Source organism: Panthera tigris, chromosome E1 (genome assembly GCF_018350195.1).
Source record: "Panthera tigris isolate Pti1 chromosome E1, P.tigris_Pti1_mat1.1, whole genome shotgun sequence".
Lineage (NCBI taxonomy): Eukaryota > Metazoa > Chordata > Mammalia > Carnivora > Felidae > Panthera > Panthera tigris.
The window spans coordinates 44,583,316-44,603,022 of NC_056673.1; the positions used below are offsets into that span (position 1 = coordinate 44,583,316).

The 19,707-nt window shown below is 38.8% G+C and overlaps 1 protein-coding gene across 1 annotated transcript in view; it reads left to right on the top strand.

Moving 5' to 3' along the window:
• LOC102964258 overlaps positions 1 to 19,707 on the top strand; it is a 194,792-nt gene that overhangs the window by 126,875 nt on the left and 48,210 nt on the right. The window contains exons 55-65 of the mRNA XM_042965462.1: positions 504 to 557; positions 1,198 to 1,302; positions 1,479 to 1,532; positions 1,802 to 1,903; positions 3,154 to 3,258; positions 4,041 to 4,094; positions 11,925 to 12,023; positions 14,335 to 14,388; positions 15,424 to 15,528; positions 16,058 to 16,108; positions 17,006 to 17,110. Of these exons, the coding sequence (XP_042821396.1) occupies positions 504 to 557; positions 1,198 to 1,302; positions 1,479 to 1,532; positions 1,802 to 1,903; positions 3,154 to 3,258; positions 4,041 to 4,094; positions 11,925 to 12,023; positions 14,335 to 14,388; positions 15,424 to 15,528; positions 16,058 to 16,108; positions 17,006 to 17,110 (888 nt within the window). The remainder of the gene's footprint in view (positions 1 to 503; positions 558 to 1,197; positions 1,303 to 1,478; positions 1,533 to 1,801; positions 1,904 to 3,153; positions 3,259 to 4,040; positions 4,095 to 11,924; positions 12,024 to 14,334; positions 14,389 to 15,423; positions 15,529 to 16,057; positions 16,109 to 17,005; positions 17,111 to 19,707) is intronic.

Here is a 19,707-nt window from a genome sequence, read left to right on the forward strand (position 1 = left end):
CTACTTCTTTTTCCTTTTTCAGATTATTTTTGCTTTTTGGAGCCTGAGCTTTACCATATGAATATTAGGACCAGCTCATCAGTTTCTGCAAACAAACCAGCTGGAATTTTTTATAAGAATGTATTGACTCCATGGATCAGTTTAGGGAATATTGTCACACTCACAGTATTAAGTCTTCCAATCCATAAACATAGGATGTCTTTTCATTTATTTAGGTCTTAATTACTTTCTTTCTATAATGGTTTATAGTCTCCAGAGTATAAGTTTTGTACTTCTTTTGTTAAAATTATTCTTAGGCATTTTATGCTTTTCATGCTCTTGTAAATGAAATTACTTTCTTAAGTTTTCTTTTCATTTGCTTGTTGCAACTCTATAGCAATACAGTTGATTTTTGTATGTTGATACAAGACTGCATTTTCTGCTTCTGAAATTATTCAGTTCATGCTATTTTTGTGAAACTCGTATTCATTCTACCATTACATGAATTATGACTTTTCTTACAGCCAATGGAAAGTTATATCGTAATAGACTACTGAAGGCTATGAAGTCTCTCAAAAGTAAGTAAAAAACAAAATTATAAGGTATGTTATCTAGGTCTCCAGATACACCATCCAAGCATGAATCTTGGCCCTATATAAGCTTTTATTTATAATTCTTCCAGCATAACTACATCTTACCTGCTGTTAATATCCACTTTCTCTTGGCAGGAAGTCCACTGTCTTCTTAGATTTTTTTCAACTTTTTCTCAAGAAGAAAAACCAACCCTGGCAAAAACAAACAAAAAACCCTGGTTGTTATTGAAAAGCAATGGTCAGCTACAATAATAACTAATAAGTCAAAACATAACCCTACTTTTTATGCAGAGTAATTCAGTTAGTGGTCTGCAGTTCTGTTTGTTCCAGCACCTTAACCTTGTTTTACTTTGTAGGCTTGTCCACAAGAATAGACTAAAGGAAATACAGTTCTGACTCCATTGACTTTCTATTTGAGTCTTTAAGTGGAAAAGTCTATTTGGGATTTCAGCCTTGTCAAAGTGTAATAATAACAGAGGCATGAAATATATTTTATCTTTTGTTTCTTTTGTTTTAATAATATGTGTTCATTAAAGTTAATAATAGTTTTCCTAAAAAACATTTTTACATTTTACTATTATACAACTTTTTTTTTCAAATGTTGCTTTACTGTCTCTTTCCTAAGATGGGAAGATTAAAAAGAATTACCTCCATAGTAGTTTGGGAAATATGGGAATGGGGCTCACAGACGAGGAACTTGCTGGATTGTCAGGAGACCTACAAGTTGATGGTGAGTACCAAAGATAGCATTCAGGATCTATTTATCTTGATCTTCGATTTAAAGGAGTATCAATTAAAATTATGTTGTGAGACAAATTTAGCTGAACTTTATTATACTCTATAGACAAAGTGTATCTTTTTCTGAGCTCATGTCATTGATTACATGTCTCTTTTGGACTTCTGTAGCAAACGGGAATGTTGATCTGCATGACGTGATGGAAGGAATGAAAGCTATTACAGGTGAGCACAAAGTCACTATAAACCTAAATTCCCATTAGAACACTAACTATATTTTACCATTAACCTTAAATGCCATGTTGATTCTGTTACTGTGCTCCTTATTATAAATATTTGTCCAGAGTTGGGCTTTGTGGTATTCGTGTTTTGGTAATAAAATTTTAGCTTCAAGTCTTGGTAGGAAGACCCTTACTCTCTTAAAAAAATAATCTAAAAATAACTTTTTTAGAGTCACTAAATTTCCCTCACGAGCCTTTCTCTTTCTGATTAAGGGAAAGTTGACATCAAAAACCTGGAAACCGTTCTAGGTGACATGGGAATCAAGCTCACAGACCAGGAACTTGAAGATCTGAAAGAAAACCTGCCAGTCAGTGGTGAGCACATGAGATACCATTGGATTTTGAGCTTTCGGTGTTATGTACCGTTAGAAATGAAAGGAATGGAACGAGGGAACTTTCTACGCAGAAGAGGTCCAGATTGTAGATGGGACAAGAACACTGACAAAGAAGTTGAGAATGTAGTATTTGGACACAGGTGGCATGGCCACTAGAAGAGTCTGCGAAGTTCTGAGGACAACAAAGTTTGCCTTTACAAAATGGCCGCTTTTGAATCTCATCTTTTTGTTATCAAATTCAAGAGTTGATATTTTATGAAATAGAAAGTCAAATTTACATTTTTTAAATAAGTATATTTTTAATATTTTAAATCTTTTCTTCTGTTCTATACTGAAGCATATTCTGAGTAAATGTTTGTTGAATGGTTATTTAAAGTGCATAACAAAATGCCCAGTAACAAAAGGCTGTTATAATCTGAAGGGGAGGAGAGCGTTCTTACGCTATTTTATATCACTTTATGAGCTTCAAGTTATGTTTTTTTTGGTTACAGTTGATAATACAGTTGCTCTGAAAACTTTGAAGGATGAAGTGAAAGCTTTTACAGGCAAGAATTTGTTATAAATGATTTGCAACAAATTGTGATTTACACTAAAAATTTTAATAGCATTTTCTCAAAATTCTACTGCATTACAGATTCACATGCTTTCAGTATTCATTTTGATAAATATGTGCATCTACTGATCAACATCTTAATCTAACATTATCTGGGTTTATAAGTAAAGCAAAAGGACTATTTCTTCATTGTAAGTCATATATTCTTTGATGCTTTTTTTCAGTAAAAGTGCCTGGCTCTTATTTATAGACCCAAACCCAGATGATCACAGCAAAAGCAGGGTGGAGCTTTAGAAATAAAAGTCCATTACCAACAGCTAATTACATAGTTTTAACAAAGTAAAGTAAAATATGTCATACTTTGTTAATTGTGTCTTGTATCATACTAACCGTCTCTTGACCTTATTTCTGGATAATTATATGACCAGATTTGCTTCTGTACTATGTGATATCATTCCCAGTGTTAGGGATACATCCCACTTGCTAATATTGAGGGACAAGGTCTATTTTTTATTTAGCATTTGACTCTTTTTAGTAGCAAATCTTTCACTCCATCTTTCCTTTTCATTCTGGTATCAGAGAAAGGACTAGAGCAGCAAAAGTAAATGTTTAGACCATGTTAAATAATAAGATTGTCCGTTAATAGTTTAACCTGTAACTATTCTGTCTTTTCAAAGGAGAAAAGGTTGATTCCAGGGACCTACAAAATACTCTAAAAGACATGGGGATTGAGTTCACAGACGAGGAGGCCAAGCAACTGAGGAAAACACTGCCCCTTGATGGTAAATAAATGCCACATAAATGCCACCATGCCTTCCAGGGAACCTGGCTTTATGGGTCAGTGCGAGCCATTCTCAATCTTTGAGTAGTACAGTTTTGTCTTAAAATGCCATAAATTAATAGAGAAAGGCACTTCTGACTTGAAAAGAAATTCTTTCAGTACCTCTTGGAACACAATCTGAGATTCATCGCTACATTGCCATATAGTAATCTGAGTGACTAATACTATCCTCTCAGATTGGTATTAGTTTTGCAATAAGAGCAAGGAAACATAATGAAGGAGAAAGAGGACATCAGTAGAATAAAAAGGAAGAAATATTTTAATGTATTTTTTAGAATTGCACCATGGGAGAGTTTAATAAATGTCTCTAATTCCAAAGAATGGCCAAGTTTGTCACTGTGGAAAACATCTATCTATCTATCTATCTATCTATCTATCTATCTAGAGCACATGAGCAGGGCAGGGGTAGAGAGAGAGAGAGAGAGAGAGAGAGAGAGAGAGAGAGAGAGAGAGAATCTCAAGCAGGCTCCACACTCAGCACAGAGCCTGACATGGGGTTCAGTCTCATGACTGAGATCATGACCTGAGCCCAAATCAAGAGTCAGATCCTTAACCGACTGAGCCACTCAGGCCCCACAAACATTTATATTTTTAAATGTCCATATCATATAACTATAAAATAGATGCATTCTTAAAGCAAATCATTGAAATGTATCTTTCTACAATCATATAATTTGTAATGTTGTGGTTTTCTGGAGATCTGAATTGTACTTTTTCTTACAGCCCACGGAAAGGTGTTTCAAAGCAGGTTGCTGAAGGATGTGAAGTATAATAAAAGTGAGTAAGAAGCACAAAGATGAGGCATATGAAATATCCTTAAGCATTAAATTTATATCACTAGAATATAACACCTTATTTTGCTTCTTGTACCACATCTATGTTTTTGCTGGTAGTAATCCTTACTTTATCTTAGATGAAAAGTTCTCTACTGCATTGTGTTTTTGAAGCTTTCTCTGAAGAAACAATTATATGAACAGAAATAAAGATGGAAGGAAAGGAAGGAAGGAAGGAAGGAAGGCAGGTGGGCAAGCGTGTGCAAGGGAGGAAGGTGGGAAGGAGAAAGGAAGAAGGTTTGGGACTTACTCCAAAATGTGAGCAGAAGCAGACAAAACAATCTCAGAGTAAGAGTTTAGGAAAGGACTATAATCTCTCCTTCTTGGTGGAGATTACTGGTTATTGCTCTTTAGTTACACTTGCTCAGCCCTGCCCCACCTAACTTTTTCCTGGGCCTGTATGTTTAACGTTTGAGGAAACAAATTCTAATTCTAACTCTGCTTTTAACTCTTTATTTTTTTTTAATTTTTTAATGCTTTTTTATTTTTAAGAGAGAGACAGAGTGCGAGTGGGGGCGGGAGGGAGCAGAGAGAGAGGGAGACACAAAACCCAAAAGCAGGCTCCAGGCTCTGAGCTGTCAGCACAGAGCCCAACGTGGGGCTCGAACTCACAAACCATGAGATCATGACCTGAGCTGAAGTTGGATGCTCAACCAACTGAGCCGCCCAGGTGCCCCTGCTTTTAACTCTTTAAATTGTAACTCAGCTTGTAAAGAGTTGTACATATATATTGTAGTTTTGTTCTTTGCTTGAAAATTTTAGCAGTTATGCTAGATTGTGAAGTCATTCTCTTTTAGCAGTATATTCATGTAACAGCACCAACTATTACTATCTTATTTCTTTTTATTTTTTAATATATGAAATTTACTGTCAAATTGGTTTCCATACAACACCCAGTGCTCATCCCAAAAGGTGCCCTCCTCAATACCCATCACCCACCCTGCCCTCCCTCCCACCCCCCATCAACCCTCAGTTTGTTCTCAGTTTTTAACAGTCTCTTATGCTTTGGCTCTCTCCCACTCTAACCTCTTTTTTTTTTTTTTTTCCCTCCCCCATGGGTTTCTGTTATGTTTCTCAGGATCCACATAAGAGTGAAACCATATGGTATCTGTCTTTCTCTGTATGGCTTATTTCACTTAGCATCACACTCTCCAGTTCCATCCATGTTGCTACAAAAGGCCATATTTCATTTTTTCTCATTGCCACGTAGTATTCCATTGTGTATATAAACCACAATTTCTTTATCCATTCATCAGTTGATGGACATTTAGGCTCTTTCCATAATTTGGCTATTGTTGAGAGTGCCGCTATAAACATTGGGGTACAGGTGCCCCTATGCATCAGTACTCCTGTATCCCTTGGATAAATTCCTAGCAGTGCTATTGCTGGGTCATAGGGTAGGTCTATTTTTAATTTTCTGAGGAACCTCCACACTGCTTTCCAGAGCGGCTGCACCAATTTGCATTCCCACCAACAGTGCAAGAGGGTTCCTGTTTCTCCACATCCTCTCCAGCATCTATAGTCTCCTGATTTCTTCATTTTGGCCACTCTGACTGGCGTGAGGTGGTATCTGAGTGTGGTTTTGATTTGTATTTCCCTGATAAGGAGCGACGTTGAACATCTTTTCATGTGCCTGTTGGCCATCCGGATGTCTTCTTTAGAGAAGTGTCTATTCATGTTTTCTGCCCATTTCTTCACTGGGTTATTTGTTTTTCGGGTGTGGAGTTTGATGAGCTCTTTATAGATTTTGGATACTAGCCCTTTGTCCGATGTGTCATTTGCAAATATCTTTTCCCATTCCGTTGGTTGCCTTTTAGTTTTGTTGGTTGTTTCCTTTGCTGTGCAGAAGCTTTTTATCTTCATAAGGTCCCAGTAGTTCACTTTTGCTTTTAATTCCCTTGCCTTTGGGGATGTGTCGAGTAAGAGATTGCTACGGCTGAGGTCAGAGAGGTCTTTTCCTGCTTTCTCCTCTAAGGTTTTGATGGTTTCCTGTCTCACATTCAGGTCCTTTATCCATTTTGAGTTTATTTTTGTGAACGGTGTGAGAAAGTGGTCTAGTTTCAACCTTCTGCATGTTGCTGTCCAGTTCTCCCAGCACCATTTGTTAAAGAGACTGTCTTTTTTCCATTGGATGTTCTTTCCTGCTTTGTCAAAGATGAGTTGGCCATACGTTTGTGGGTCTAGTTCTGGGGTTTCTATTCTATTCCATTGGTCTATGTGTCTGTTTTTATGCCAATACCATGCTGTCTTGATGATGACAGCTTTGTAGTAGAGGCTAAAGTCTGGGATTGTGATGCCTCCTGCTTTGGTCTTCTTCTTCAAAATTACTTTGGCTATTCGGGGCCTTTTGTGGTTCCATATGAATTTTAGGATTGCTTGTTCTAGTTTCGAGAAGAATGCTGGTGCAATTTTGATTGGGATTGCATTGAATGTGTAGATAGCTTTGGGTAGTATTGACATTTTGACAATATTTATTCTTCCAATCCATGAGCAGGGAATGTCTTTCCATTTCTTTATATCTTCTTCAATTACCTGCATAAGCTTTCTATAGTTTTCAGCATACAGATCTTTTACATCTTTGGTTAGATTTATTCCTAGGTATTTTATGCTTCTTGGTGCAATTGTGAATGGGATCAGTTTCTTCATTTGTCTTTCTGTTGCTTCATTGTTAGTGTATAAGAATGCAACTGATTTCTGCACATTGATTTTGTATCCTGCAACTTTGCTGAATTCATGTATCAGTTCTAGCAGACTTTTGGTGGAGTCTATCGGATTTTCCATGTATAATATCATGTCATCTGCAAAAAGCGAAAGCTTGACTTCATCTTTGCCAATTTTGATGCCTTTGATTTCCTTTTGTTGTCTGATTGCTGATGCTAGAACTTCCAGCACTATATTAAACAACAGCGGTGAGAGTGGGCATCCCTGTCGTGTTCCTGATCTCAGGGAAAAAGCTCTCAGTTTTTCCCCGTTGAGGATGATGTTAGCCGTGGGCTTTTCATAAATGGCCTTTATGATCTTTAAGTATGTTCCTTCTATCCCGACTTTCTCAAGGGTTTTTATTAAGAAAGGGTGCTGGATTTTGTCAAAGGCCTTTTCTGCATCGATTGACAGGATCATATGGTTCTTCTCTTTTTTTGTGTTAATGTGATGTATCACGTTGATCGATTTGCGAATGTTGAACCAGCCCTGCATCCCAGGAATGAATCCCACTTGATCATGGTGAATAATTCTTTTTATATGCTGTTGAATTCGATTTGCTAGTATCTTATTAAGAATTTTTGCATCCATATTCATCAGGGATATTGGCCTGTAGTTCTCTTTTTTTACTGGGTCTCTGTCTGGTTTAGGAATCAAAGTAATACTGGCTTCATAGAATGAGTCTGGAAGTTTTCCTTCCCTTTCTATTTCTTGGAATAGCTTGAGAAGGATAGGTATTATCTCTGCTTTAAATGTCTGGTAGAACTCCCCTGGGAAGCCATCTGGTCCTGGACTCTTATTTGTTGGGAGATTTTTGATAACCGATTCAATTTCTTCGCTGGTTATGGGTCTGTTCAAGCTTTCTATTTCCTCCTGATTGAGTTTTGGAAGAGTGTGGGTGTTTAGAAATTTGTCCATTTCTTCCAGGTTGTCCAATTTGCTGGCATATAATTTTTCATAGTATTCCCTGATAATTGTTTGTATCTCTGAGGGATTGGTTGTAATCATTCCATTTTCATTCATGATTTTATCTATTTGGGTCATCTCCCTTTTCTTTTTGAGAAGCCTGGCTAGAGGTTTGTCAATTTTGTTTATTTTTTCAAAAAACCAACTCTTGGTTTCGTTGATCTGCTCTACAGTTTGTTTAGATTCTATATTGTTTATTTCTGCTCTGATCTTTATTATTTCTCTTCTTCTGCTGGGTTTAGGCTGCCTTTGCTGTTCTGCTTCTATTTCCTTTAGGTGTGCTGTTAGATTTTGTATTTGGGATTTTTCTTGTTTCTTGAGATAGGCCTGGATTGCAATGTATTTTCCTCTCAGGACTGCCTTCGCTGCATCCCAAAGCGTTTGGATTGTTGTATTTTCATTTTCGTTTGTTTCCATATATATTTTAATTTCTTCTCTAATTGCCTGGTTGACCCACTCATTCGTTAGTAGGGTGTTCTTTAACCTCCATGCTTTTGGAGGTTTTCCAGACTTTTTCCTGTGGTTGATTTCAAGCTTCATAGCATTGTGGTCTGAAAGTATGCATGGTATAATTTCAATTCTTGTAAACTTATGAAGGGCTGTTTTGTGACCCAGTATATGATCTATCTTGGAGAATGTTCCATGTGCACTCGAGAAGAAAGTATATTCTGTTGCTTTGGGGTGCAGAGTTCTAAATATATCTGTCAAGTCCATCTGATCCAATGTATCATTCAGGGCCCTTGTTTCTTTATTGACTGTGTGTCTAGATGATCTATCCATTTCTGTAAGTGGGGTGTTAAAGTCCCCTGCAATGACCACATTCTTATCAATAAGGTTGCTTATGTGTATGAGTAATTGTTTTATATATCTGGGGGCTCGGGTATTTGGCGCATAGACATTTATAATAGTTAGCTCTTCCTGGTGGATAGACCCTGTGATTATTATATAATGCCCTTCTTCATCTCTTGTTACAGCCTTTAATTTAAAGTCTAGTTTGTCTGATATAAGTATGGCTACTCCAGCCTTCTTTTCGCTTCCAGGAGCATGATAAATAGTTCTCCATCCCCTCACTCTCAATCTAAAGGTGTCCTCAGATCTAAAATGAGTCTCTTGTAGACAGCAAATAGATGGGTCTTGTTTTTTTATCCATTCTGATACCCTATGTCTTTTAGTTGGCGCATTTAATCCATTTACATTCAGTGTTATTATAGAAAGATATGGGTTTAGAGTCATTGTGATGTCTGTATGTTTTATGTTTGTAGTGATGTCTCTGGTACTTTGTCTCACAGGATCCCCCTTAGGATCTCTTGTAGGGCTGGTTTCGTGGTGACAAATTCCTTCAGTTTTTGTTTGTTTGGGAAGACCTTTATCTCTCCTTCTATTCTAAATGACAGACTTGCTGGATAAAGGATTCTCGGCTGCATATTTTTTCTGTTTAGCACACTGTAGATATCGTGCCAAGCCTTTCTGGCCTGTCAAGTTTCAAAGGAGAGATCAGTCACGAGTCTTATAGGTCTCCCTTTATATGTGAGGGCACGTTTATCCCTTGCTGCTTTCAGAATTCTCTCTTTATCCTTGTATTTTGCCAGTTTCACTATGATATGTCGTGCAGAAGATCGATTCAAGTTACGTCTGAAGGGAGTTCTCTGTGCCTCTTGGATTTCAATGCCTTTTTCCTTCCCCAGTTCAGGGAAGTTCTCAGCTATAATTTGTTCAAGTACCCCTTCAGCACCTTTCCCTCTCTCTTCCTCCTCTGGGATACCAATTATGCGTATATTATTTCTTTTTAGTGTATCACTTAGTTCTCTAATTTTCCCCTCATACTCCTGGATTTTTTTATCTCTCTTTCTTTCAGCTTCCTCTTTCTCCATAACTTTATCTTCTAGTTCACCTATTCTCTCCTCTGCCTCTTCAAGCCGAGCCATCGTGGTTTCCATTTTGTTTTGCATTTCGTTTAAAGCGTTTTTCAACTCCTCGTGACTGTTCCTTAGTCCCTCGATCTTTGTGGCAAGAGATTCTCTGCTGTCCTGTATACTGTTTTCAAGCCCAGCGATTAATTTTATGACTATTATTCTAAATTCACTTTCTGTTATATTATTTAAATCCTTTTTGATCAGTTCATTAGCTGTTGTTATTTCCTGGAGATTCTTCTGAGGGGAATTCTTCCGTTTGGTCATTTTGGAGAGTCCCTGGCGTGGTGAGGACCTGCAGTGCACTTCCCCTGTGCTGTGGTGTATAACTGGAGTCAGTGGGTGGGGCCGCAGTCCGACCCGATGTCTGCCCCCAGCCCACTGCTGGGGCCACAGTCAGACTGGTGTGTGCCTTCTCTTCCCCTCTCCTAGGGGCAGGATTCACCGTGGGGTGGCGTGTCCCGTCTGGGCTACTTGCACACTGCCAGGCTTGTGTTGCTGGGGATCTGGCGTATTAGCTGGGGTGGGTAGGCAAGGTGCACGGGGGCTGGAGGGGCAGGCTTAGCTCGCTTCTCCTTAGGTGATCCACTTCAGGAGGAGCCCTGTGGCAGCGGGAGGGAGTCAGATCCGCTGCCGGAGGTTTGGCTCCGCAGAAGCACAGAGTTGGGTGTTTGCGCGGAGCGAGCAAGTTCCCCGGCAGGAACTGGTTCCCTTTGGGATTTTGGCTGGGGGATGGGCGGGGGAGATGGCGCTGGCGCCTTTGTTCCCCGCCAAGATGAGCTCTGCCGTCCGGGGGCTCAGCAGCTCTCCCTCCCTTTGTCCTCCAGCCTTCCTGCTTTCTGAGCAGAGCTGTTAACTTATGACCTCCCAGACGCTAAGTCGCGCTTGCTGTCGGAACACAGTCCGTCCGGCCCCTCTGCTTTTGCCAGCCCGACTCGGGGGCTCTGCTCGGCCGGCGAGCCGCCCCTCCGCCCCGGCTCCCTCCCGCCAGTCCGTGGAGCACGCACCGCTTCGCCGCCCTTCCTACCCTCTTCCGTGGGCCTCTAGTCTGCGCTTGACTCCGGAGACTCCCTTCTGCTAATCCTCTGGCGGTTTTCTGGGTTCTTTAGGCAGGTGTAGGTGGAATCTAAGTGATCGGCAGGACGCGCTGTGAGCCCCGCGTCCTCCTACGCCGCCATCTTCCGGAACCCCCCTATCCCAACTATTACTATCTTAAAGAGATATTTGCACCCCCATGTTCATTGCAGCATTATCTGCAATACCCAAGACAAAGACACAACATGTCTCTTGACAGATGAATGAAGAAAATAGAATAAATTTATATAAATATGTACATACATAATACATAATAGAATATTATTTGACCACAGAAAACAAGGAAAGCCTGCCATTTACAACAAGGATGAAACTTGAGAGCATTATGCTAAGTGAAATAAGTCAGACAGAAGAAAACAAATACTATATGATACCTCCTATGGGTGGAATCTAAAAAACCAAACTCATAGAAACAGAGACCTGATCGGTAGCTGCCAGAGGCAGGGGGTTGGGGAGAGGAATAGGTGAAGGTAGTCAAAAGGATGCAAACTTCCAGCTATAAGAGGGGCAAGTTCTGGAGATACAATGTAAGGCACGTTGACTATAATTAACAACACTATCATATTTTTGGAAATTGCTAAAAGAGTAAATTTAAAAGTTCTCACCATACACACAACCAAAAATGTAACTATGTGAGATGACAGATGTGTTAACTAACCTTATTGTGGTAATCATTTTGCAGTGTATATATATACATATATTGTACACCTTAAACGTATACACTGTCATATGTCAATTATTCAATAAAACTGGGGGAGGGGCGCCTGGGTGGCTCAGGGGTTGAGCGATGGACTTCGGCTCAGGTCATGATCTTGCAGTTCGTGAGTTTGAGCCCCGCGTCGGGCTCTGTGCTGACAGCTCACAGCCAGGAGCCTACTTCAGATTCTGTGTCTCCCTCTCTCTGCCCCTTCCCTGCCCATGCTCTGTCTCTCTCTGTCTCTCAAAAATGAATAAACATTAAAAAAATTTTTTAAATAAGATAAAACTGGGGGAAAGGGGGAAAACATTAATGTCTGTTAGTTGAAGATAATAATATATGTTCATGAATTTTTCTAAATATTTTGTATTCATTCCATTTTTTCTTTCCTTTTCATGTTTTCAAGGAGGGAAGATTGATGTAAATAACCTGGACCCTGTTTTAGAAGCTATGGAGGTCAAGCTGACAGAAAAGGAACTGAATCTGTTAAAGGATCTTCTGCGTGGTGAGCATTATAGAAAACACTGTGATTTTAAACAGATGTGCTTGCAGGATTAATTTTGACTGTTTCGAAAGTTTAAATTATTTGTTGCCTGAAGACATTCGAATAGCTTGCAGAAGAACTCAGGGGGGAAAAAGGCTGTTCTTTTTTTTTAGTGTTTTTTTTGTTAATGTTTATTTATTTTTGAGAGAGAGCCAGATAGAATGTGAGTAGGGGAGGGGCAGAGAGGGAGACACACAACTCGAAGCAGGTTCCAGGCTCCAAGCTGTCAACACAGAGCCCAATGCCCAGGAACCGTGAGATCATGACCTGAGCTGAAGGTGATGCTTAACCGACTGAGCCACCCAGGTGCCCCAAAGGCTGTTCATTTTTGTTGCTTTAAAACCTCTCATCTATTTCTTTATACATCTTGGACTAGGGGTGGATGCTAGTGAGAAGGGGAGGGATTTTTGTTGTCTGGTTTTACAAAAATAGGATCTGCAATGTGGTTTTTTGTTTGTTTGTTTGTTTGTTTGTTTGTTTTTGCTGATCCATATATCACTGCCATTCACACCGTGGTGCAGAACATCATCCATGAGAGGCTCCACTCCTCAGTGCCAAGGCCATTGTGTGTACCTGCCAAATACAGTCCTCTCTGTGTTCTGACCATTGAGCCGGATGGCTTATTCGCTTATAAAAGAATATGAAGATTTGACAGCCACTAAGTGCACCTGTCATTGACACAGGGTTCTCAAAACTGAAACCTAGAAATGCCACACACCTATCTGTGCCTTCAGGAGAAAGCTCCATGTGTCAGATCTTGATAATGCAGTATGTCCTGTGTAAAGAGGAGCCTGTGTAGATTGGCACATTCTGAGGAATCTGTCAGTGTAAAGTGGTAACATCTGCCTTTTTTATTTACAGATGTAAATGAAATGTAATTATTCAGCCATTCCTCATTTCTCTATTCATAGATATTGAGATGCTTTCTTTTCTGGTCACTATAACAAAGAAAGTTAACAGAAAAATATGTATAGTATTACAATTTTTAAAAAATATATGTAATACACTTTATAAACATAAGAAAGTTCTGGAAGGCTATACACAAAACTGTTAGTAATAGTGAGGAGAGGTACTGAAGCTGAGGAGAGGTAAAAGAAGGGACATTTACCTTTTCTTAAACGCTCTTTTTTTTTAGTCTGTTACACAAAGTATGTTTTAAATTCTACTTTTTTAAGTTTAATTTATTTTGTTTTTAATTTAAGATGAATACATGGGGTGCCTGGGTGGCTCAGTTGGTTAAGCGTCCAATTTCGGCTCAGGTCATGATCTCATGGTTTGTGAGTTTGAGCCCTGCATCGGGCTCTGTGCTGACAGCTCAGAGCCTGAAGCCTGCTTCGGATGCTGTGTCTGTCTCTCTTTCTGCCCCTCCCCTGCTCACATTCTGTGTGTGTGTGTGTGTGTCTCTCTCTCTCAAAAATAAATAAACATTAAAAATTTTTTTAAAAAGATGTATACAAATGGTGTGGTAAAATGACAGGATTTTGGCTGTGTTTTTATCTACCAATTAGGTTCAGCGGATCACTAAATTGACCACTTAAGTAACTAGTTCCTATCAAATATCCCTCACTGCTTAACATTGGTCTCTACCTACCCATTGCATCAACATGTGGTAACACAAGATAACAATCCTAACGAATACTGAGAGATACATAATTTTAAAAAGTGAGGAAAGTAAGATTGAAGGATTACTCAAATCACACAAAGCCACTAACGAATGTGGACCTGGCAGAGTTAGAACATTTAATAATTGAAGAAGAAAAATTGTACATGAATGATATGTACATGAATAATATGATAGGACATTCAACATACAGTGTTTTCAATCTCAAAAGATTTTAAAGGACCTCTTGGAACAAAGTCAATCTTTTGGTAAAGGTTATTTTTATACGTCTCATTTCAAAGTTCAAAAGCTGTGGAGTACAATAACCTAATTTGCTCAGAAAAAAATCACATCCCAACACACTTGTAACAGTCGGCATTGAATTCATTGTTTCTTCTAAGAATCATGGAATAGTTATAACCTGAATTTTCTTAAATATTAGGTGAAATAAACTTTGACAGTTTTCATCTTTATTATTTAATGAAACCATTTAAGATCTTTTTTTTTTTCATTATTTATTATTAAATCTTGGTCCTCATTGCTAATGAATTATTTTCCTTGGTCATCTTCTGGAACCATAAATCTTAGATTTAAAAAAAAAACCTCCTGTCCTATGTATCTTTTTTCTGAGTCCGTGTTATTGTTCTTCTCTGATTAAACTTTGTCTTACAGGCTCTAAGAAAGTTGATCTGCAAAAACTTATGGAAAAAGTAGAGGCTGTTACAGGTGAGGAAAAAGTTACCAAATACATATGGTTCTGATTCTTTACACATATTCTTCCCTGTTACTTTATATTCCTTTTAAATTATGATATTTTGGGGCACCTGGGTAGCTCGGTCAGTTAAGTGTCTGACTCTTGATTTTGGTTCAGGTCATGATCTCACGGTTCGTGAGATCAAGCCCCGCATCTGGCTCTGCACGGAGCCTGCTTGGGATTCTCTCTGTCCCTTTCTCTCCCCTGCTTACTCTCTCTCAAAATAAATAAGCATTAAAAATAATAGTAAATAAATTAGGCATAATTTTTAATAAACTGATTTCCTGGACTTTGGTTTTTCAGGGTTTTCTTTTTTTTTTAAGTTTTTCTTTAAATTCTAGTTAGTTATCATATAGTGTAATATTGGTTTCAGGAGTAGAATTTAGTGATTCATCACTTACGTAACACCCAGTGCTCATTATAACAAGTGCCCCCCTTAATACCCATCACCCATTTAGCCCATCCCTTGCCCACCTCAGTTCGTTCTCCATCAACCCTCAGTTTGTTCTCTATAGTTAAGAGTTTGCCTCCCTCTCCCTTTTTTTTTCTCCTTCCCCTATGTTCATCTGTTTTGTTTCTTAAATTCCACATAGACTGAAATCAGAAAGTATTTGTCTTTCTCCGGTTTGTCAATGCTTTAACAACAAAACATAGTGCCATATTTTGTTAGGCCCTATAATCTCATTTTTTCCAGATTTTTACTAAAAACATATTAGTGCAATAAAAAGAGACTGAAGTTTTATTACCTACTAGTAATCTCCCACAACAGAATATTATGAAGTGCATTACTATGCACTCTGTTATTTTGTCTCTATTATTACTAAAGTTATGGAAATAAACACTTTAATATTTTACCATAACTACAGTCAAACAGGACTCATTTGACTTTATTATGGATTGAGTAGTTGGTGCTAATAATTAAACAGTAATAAGAGATTTCATTATTATTTAGAATAATTAGATGGTTCTTTAAAATCTCACATGTTACCATTTCTGTCCTTTTAAAGGAGAGGAAATTGATGTCAATGACATGGAAACAGTTCTAGGAAACATGGGAATAGAACTCACAGATAAAGAACTCTCACAACTGGTGAAAAATCTGCCAGTTGATAGTGAGTATTTAAATAAAAATGTAGTCATACAGGGAAGTGTATTGTTAACTTGTGAAAACTTGTAAAATTGTCTCTATCTTATTGCTTGTCAGAAATAATTTTATGATTCATGTTACATAATTTTAAATGACTATTATATGTTAAAATTTTCTCTGTGCCAAATTTATCTTTAGTTTGAGAAGTAACCGTTGTATCATCATGACTCCTAGCATCAGGATTCAGTTATATTACTTATAACTTTTGAGTCTATCAAGAGATGTAAAATTTAATCCAGAATAAATGAGAAAAAGAGAAAGGAGTGATCTAATAGGGGAAAATGAAAATATCACAAAAGAAAAGTAAAAGATATTTTTCAGGATGGCAGAATGTCAGTATCCCCGTCCCTTACAATTTCATTATTTGCCACTAAATCAGAAAATTTCTAAGGCAGTTCACAAAAGATGTCTTACTGAAATTGCTGATTTCTTACTAGACAGTAATGAAATTCCACATTGCTCTTCTGTGATCTGAATAGTCCTTTTCCTTACAGATGGAAAGGTCTATCGAAGAAGGTTGCTGGATGGTATAAAGTTTCTTAAAGGTAAGGGAGAAACTTAACAAAACACAAATCAGTCTGAGATCATCATGTTTGGCATTTAGACTAATTCCTTGTGGTTAAATTGTCAACTCTGCCACTTAACACATTATTATATACTTTTGTTTCTTTTGTGGATGATCGTGTTCTTTAGGAGATCATCTTTTATGTTGTAACTTGGAAAGAATTCCTATGCTTTCTCGGGATTTTTCAAACTTTGACAGAAGTAGAAATTATCAGAGCCCAGGCAACATAGCAAAAGTAAAGGGAAAATTAGCACCTCTTCAGTTAGTTTATTCAGCAACAAAAGACTACTAATCTGGCATTTAGACCAAGAGAGCAAGAGAGTGCTAGAAAGTCTCCAAGAAACTGAAAGAACATGGGACTGAATAGATAGACAGGGAGCAGGCCAGGAAAAAGGTCATGTCTAAGCAAGGTTCCGAATACCACCTTCATGATTTCTGCCAAATCCACACACTATTTGTACTACTATTAATATTTTCACTGATACTGATTTACTTTTTACTTAAATTTTAAAAAATTTTAAATGGTAATGGAAAAACAGCATGCCTTAACATAACTAGACATTAATTGTAAAAACGAACACAATGAAAATGAGACAATAGTGGTTAGAAAAGCTGGAATTGTTATCACCCTACTAGAATTCTCTGAGAAGTCATTCTGTCACCTTTCAGTTTTTATACTGGGCATGCTTATATTAAGATTAAAATTAAAACAATAAACTCAAACTCGAACTCTTATTATTGACTCTGTCCTCCTGTAAAGATCTCATCAGGCTTTGGTTTTTTGGAGGAACATGATAACCATAATCCTCTGGAGGTGAGGGTTTATCCCACATTTTAGGGACATTAACTGTTACCTGTATACTTCTTTTTCCATAAGGAGGGAAGATTGATTCCAGTAAAGTGGATGAAGTTTTGGGAGCTATGGGCATGGACCTCACTGAAAAGGAGCTTAAAGACATAATGCAAAATCTGCCAGTTAATGGTGAGCATTTTGGATGCCACTGAACACTCCAGAAAAACTACTTTTGTAAGCCTATTTATAACAATCATTCAAAATGCTTGTTTGACATCAAGAAGGCATTCTGAAAAGCTTGGGGAAAAAAACTCAGGTCCAAAGAAAGAACGCATCCTGTCTGTCGCTGGTTTCACACGCACACTAGAGAAAGATTTCAAGATAACTCGACTTTTTCACTCAACCTTACCTTTTTTTCCCTACAGAGTAAGGGAGGATTGATAGGTATTGCTCAAATTACAATTGAGCTCTTTGGCCACATTTGCTAATGCGTGACATCAGTATTTATAAAAAGGGTACTTAGTATAGCTGTGGCTATCCGTAATGTTGTTGTTTTTTTTTCTTTGTTAATATGGCCAGAGTATCCCTGCACTACATGGCCGCCATCTCAGTGTTTGTCTGTGTCTCACCTTCACATGGGTCCTATGGGGAAAAGTCTATTGCAGGCAACTTAAAACAGTTCTTCTCTAAATCTGTAGCTGAGTGAAGTCACAGAAGTCACAGAGCCTCCCTTCCACCAAATGCTGTTACTGAAGCAATCACAAGACCCTGCCCAGATTCAGTCTAAGCTTTTGGTGGGAGATGTATCAGTCACACTGTAATAAGATCGTGTGGGGCGGGAAATCTATGTCTCAGCCATCCTTGAAACATATGTTCTGCCACAGCTCCTTTTACTCAGCATACGTGTTTTAGATTCATCTCTGGTATTGTCTGTGTCAGTGATTTGTTTTGGTGGGAGTTAAGACAGTGGAGCAGCATGGGGACCCTGAGCTTGCCTCATCCCTGAAGCGCAGCTAGATCAGCAGCAAACCATGTCAAGCACCTAGGAAACTGAGCTGAGGATCAACACAACAATCTGCATAACTTGAGCCACAGAACTCAGCAGGTACACAGTGTGGAGAGGTGGACTGGGGGAGAGAAAAGCCACGGAGGGTAGGGAGCTGTTTTTGCTGAGAGAGGACAGAGAAAAGAGAGGAAGAGAGCGCGGTCCATCACGATCATGGAAGAACAACACTTCCCTGAAAGTAGCTGGAGAGAAAGAGAAAGAGTGAAAACACTCTCAGGGGACTGAACAAGAAATCTGCCCCCCCCAAATCTATTGATGGGAAGAAAGGAGAGGGTGTCAGTACCACCAGGATTCTATAAACAGTGGAGCACAGAGCCTGAAGTTCTGGAGGTCAGTGCCTGGTGGTGCTCTGGTGAGGAAGTAGGGCAAATCCCCAGGGGCAGGTAGTGGGGTTTGACGGGTCCTTGTGCCAATAGGGAGAAGTAATTCTCCTACTTGGGGTGCATTTGGTAGAGGCCATATGGCCTCCCCATGGGCAAAAGTCCCATCAGACCCCAGAGAGCAGCCACATTTGCTGGTATTGGACGTCAGAGTACGATGAAACCTGGAACCGGCTGTGTGTTGTGGTTTGCCGTAATCCCTGACCCTCTGCCACTGCACGATCGCACAAATGTCTTCTGGGGCAAGTCAGCACCTGGCCATTGCTCAGCAAGACTCTCCCCAGAGTTGGCACGGGTCCCAGCCTCAGGGGTCTCTCAAGTGTCTGGGGTTTTGAAACACAGCTCCATCTGAGATAAACTCTAGAGGGAGGTGCCACCTGGCAGGTGGACAGCTTGGACACAGACCGCATAGGGACAGGGAGTCGAGGAAGGCCTGAGACAAAGGAGGGGTGCTTGATTGTGTCAGTGAAAGCACAAAGTTCCTATGCCAGAGACTAGGGAGCTGGGCGAAGCCACCTCTCCCTTGCACGCACATGCTCAGCACACTGATCCACCCCAGCAAGCTAAGCAGCGCCACCTAGTGGAGAACAGACTGTTACACCAAGCCCCACCCAACTGCGCTTCCAGGCACATCTCCTAGAAGACCAGCACAAGTCACTCCACCTGTTTAGTGTACGGACTAAAGAAGACTTCATAGTTCCAGTTCTAGGGGAAACTGGATATAACTTCATTCAGGTTTCATTCCACCTGATGGTTGATTTATTTCTTCATTTTCTTTCCTTCTGTTTTTGCTTAAATTGTTTTCTGTTTTTCCTCTTTCTTGGATACAGAAAGAGAAAATTTTATTTTTATTTTTTATACCTTATTCTTTATTTTTAAAAATACTTTCTTCCATTTCATTTTCTTTAATTTTATTATATAAATTTTCTTACCTTTTTTCTCCCTTTTCTTCCCCCTTCTTGCTTCTATTCTATCAAGCTTCTTTTAAGAAGCAGACCAAAACACATATAGGATCTAGTTTCCTTCATTTGATATTTTGTCTTCAATTTTTTAATTTTAATTTTTTATTTAATTAATTTTTCTTCCTCTAAAATGACAAAGCGAAGGAATTCACCCCAAAAGAAAGAACAAGAAGAAATGACAGCCAAGGGCTTAATCAACACAGATATAAGCAAGATGTCTGATGTAGAATTTAGAACCATGATAATAAAAACACTAGCTGGTGTTGAAAAAGTAGAGAATCCCTTTCTGCAGAGATAAAAGAAGTAAAATCTAGTCAGGACATAATTTAAAACGCTATAACTGAGATGCAATCTCAAATGGATGCCACAGTGGCAAAA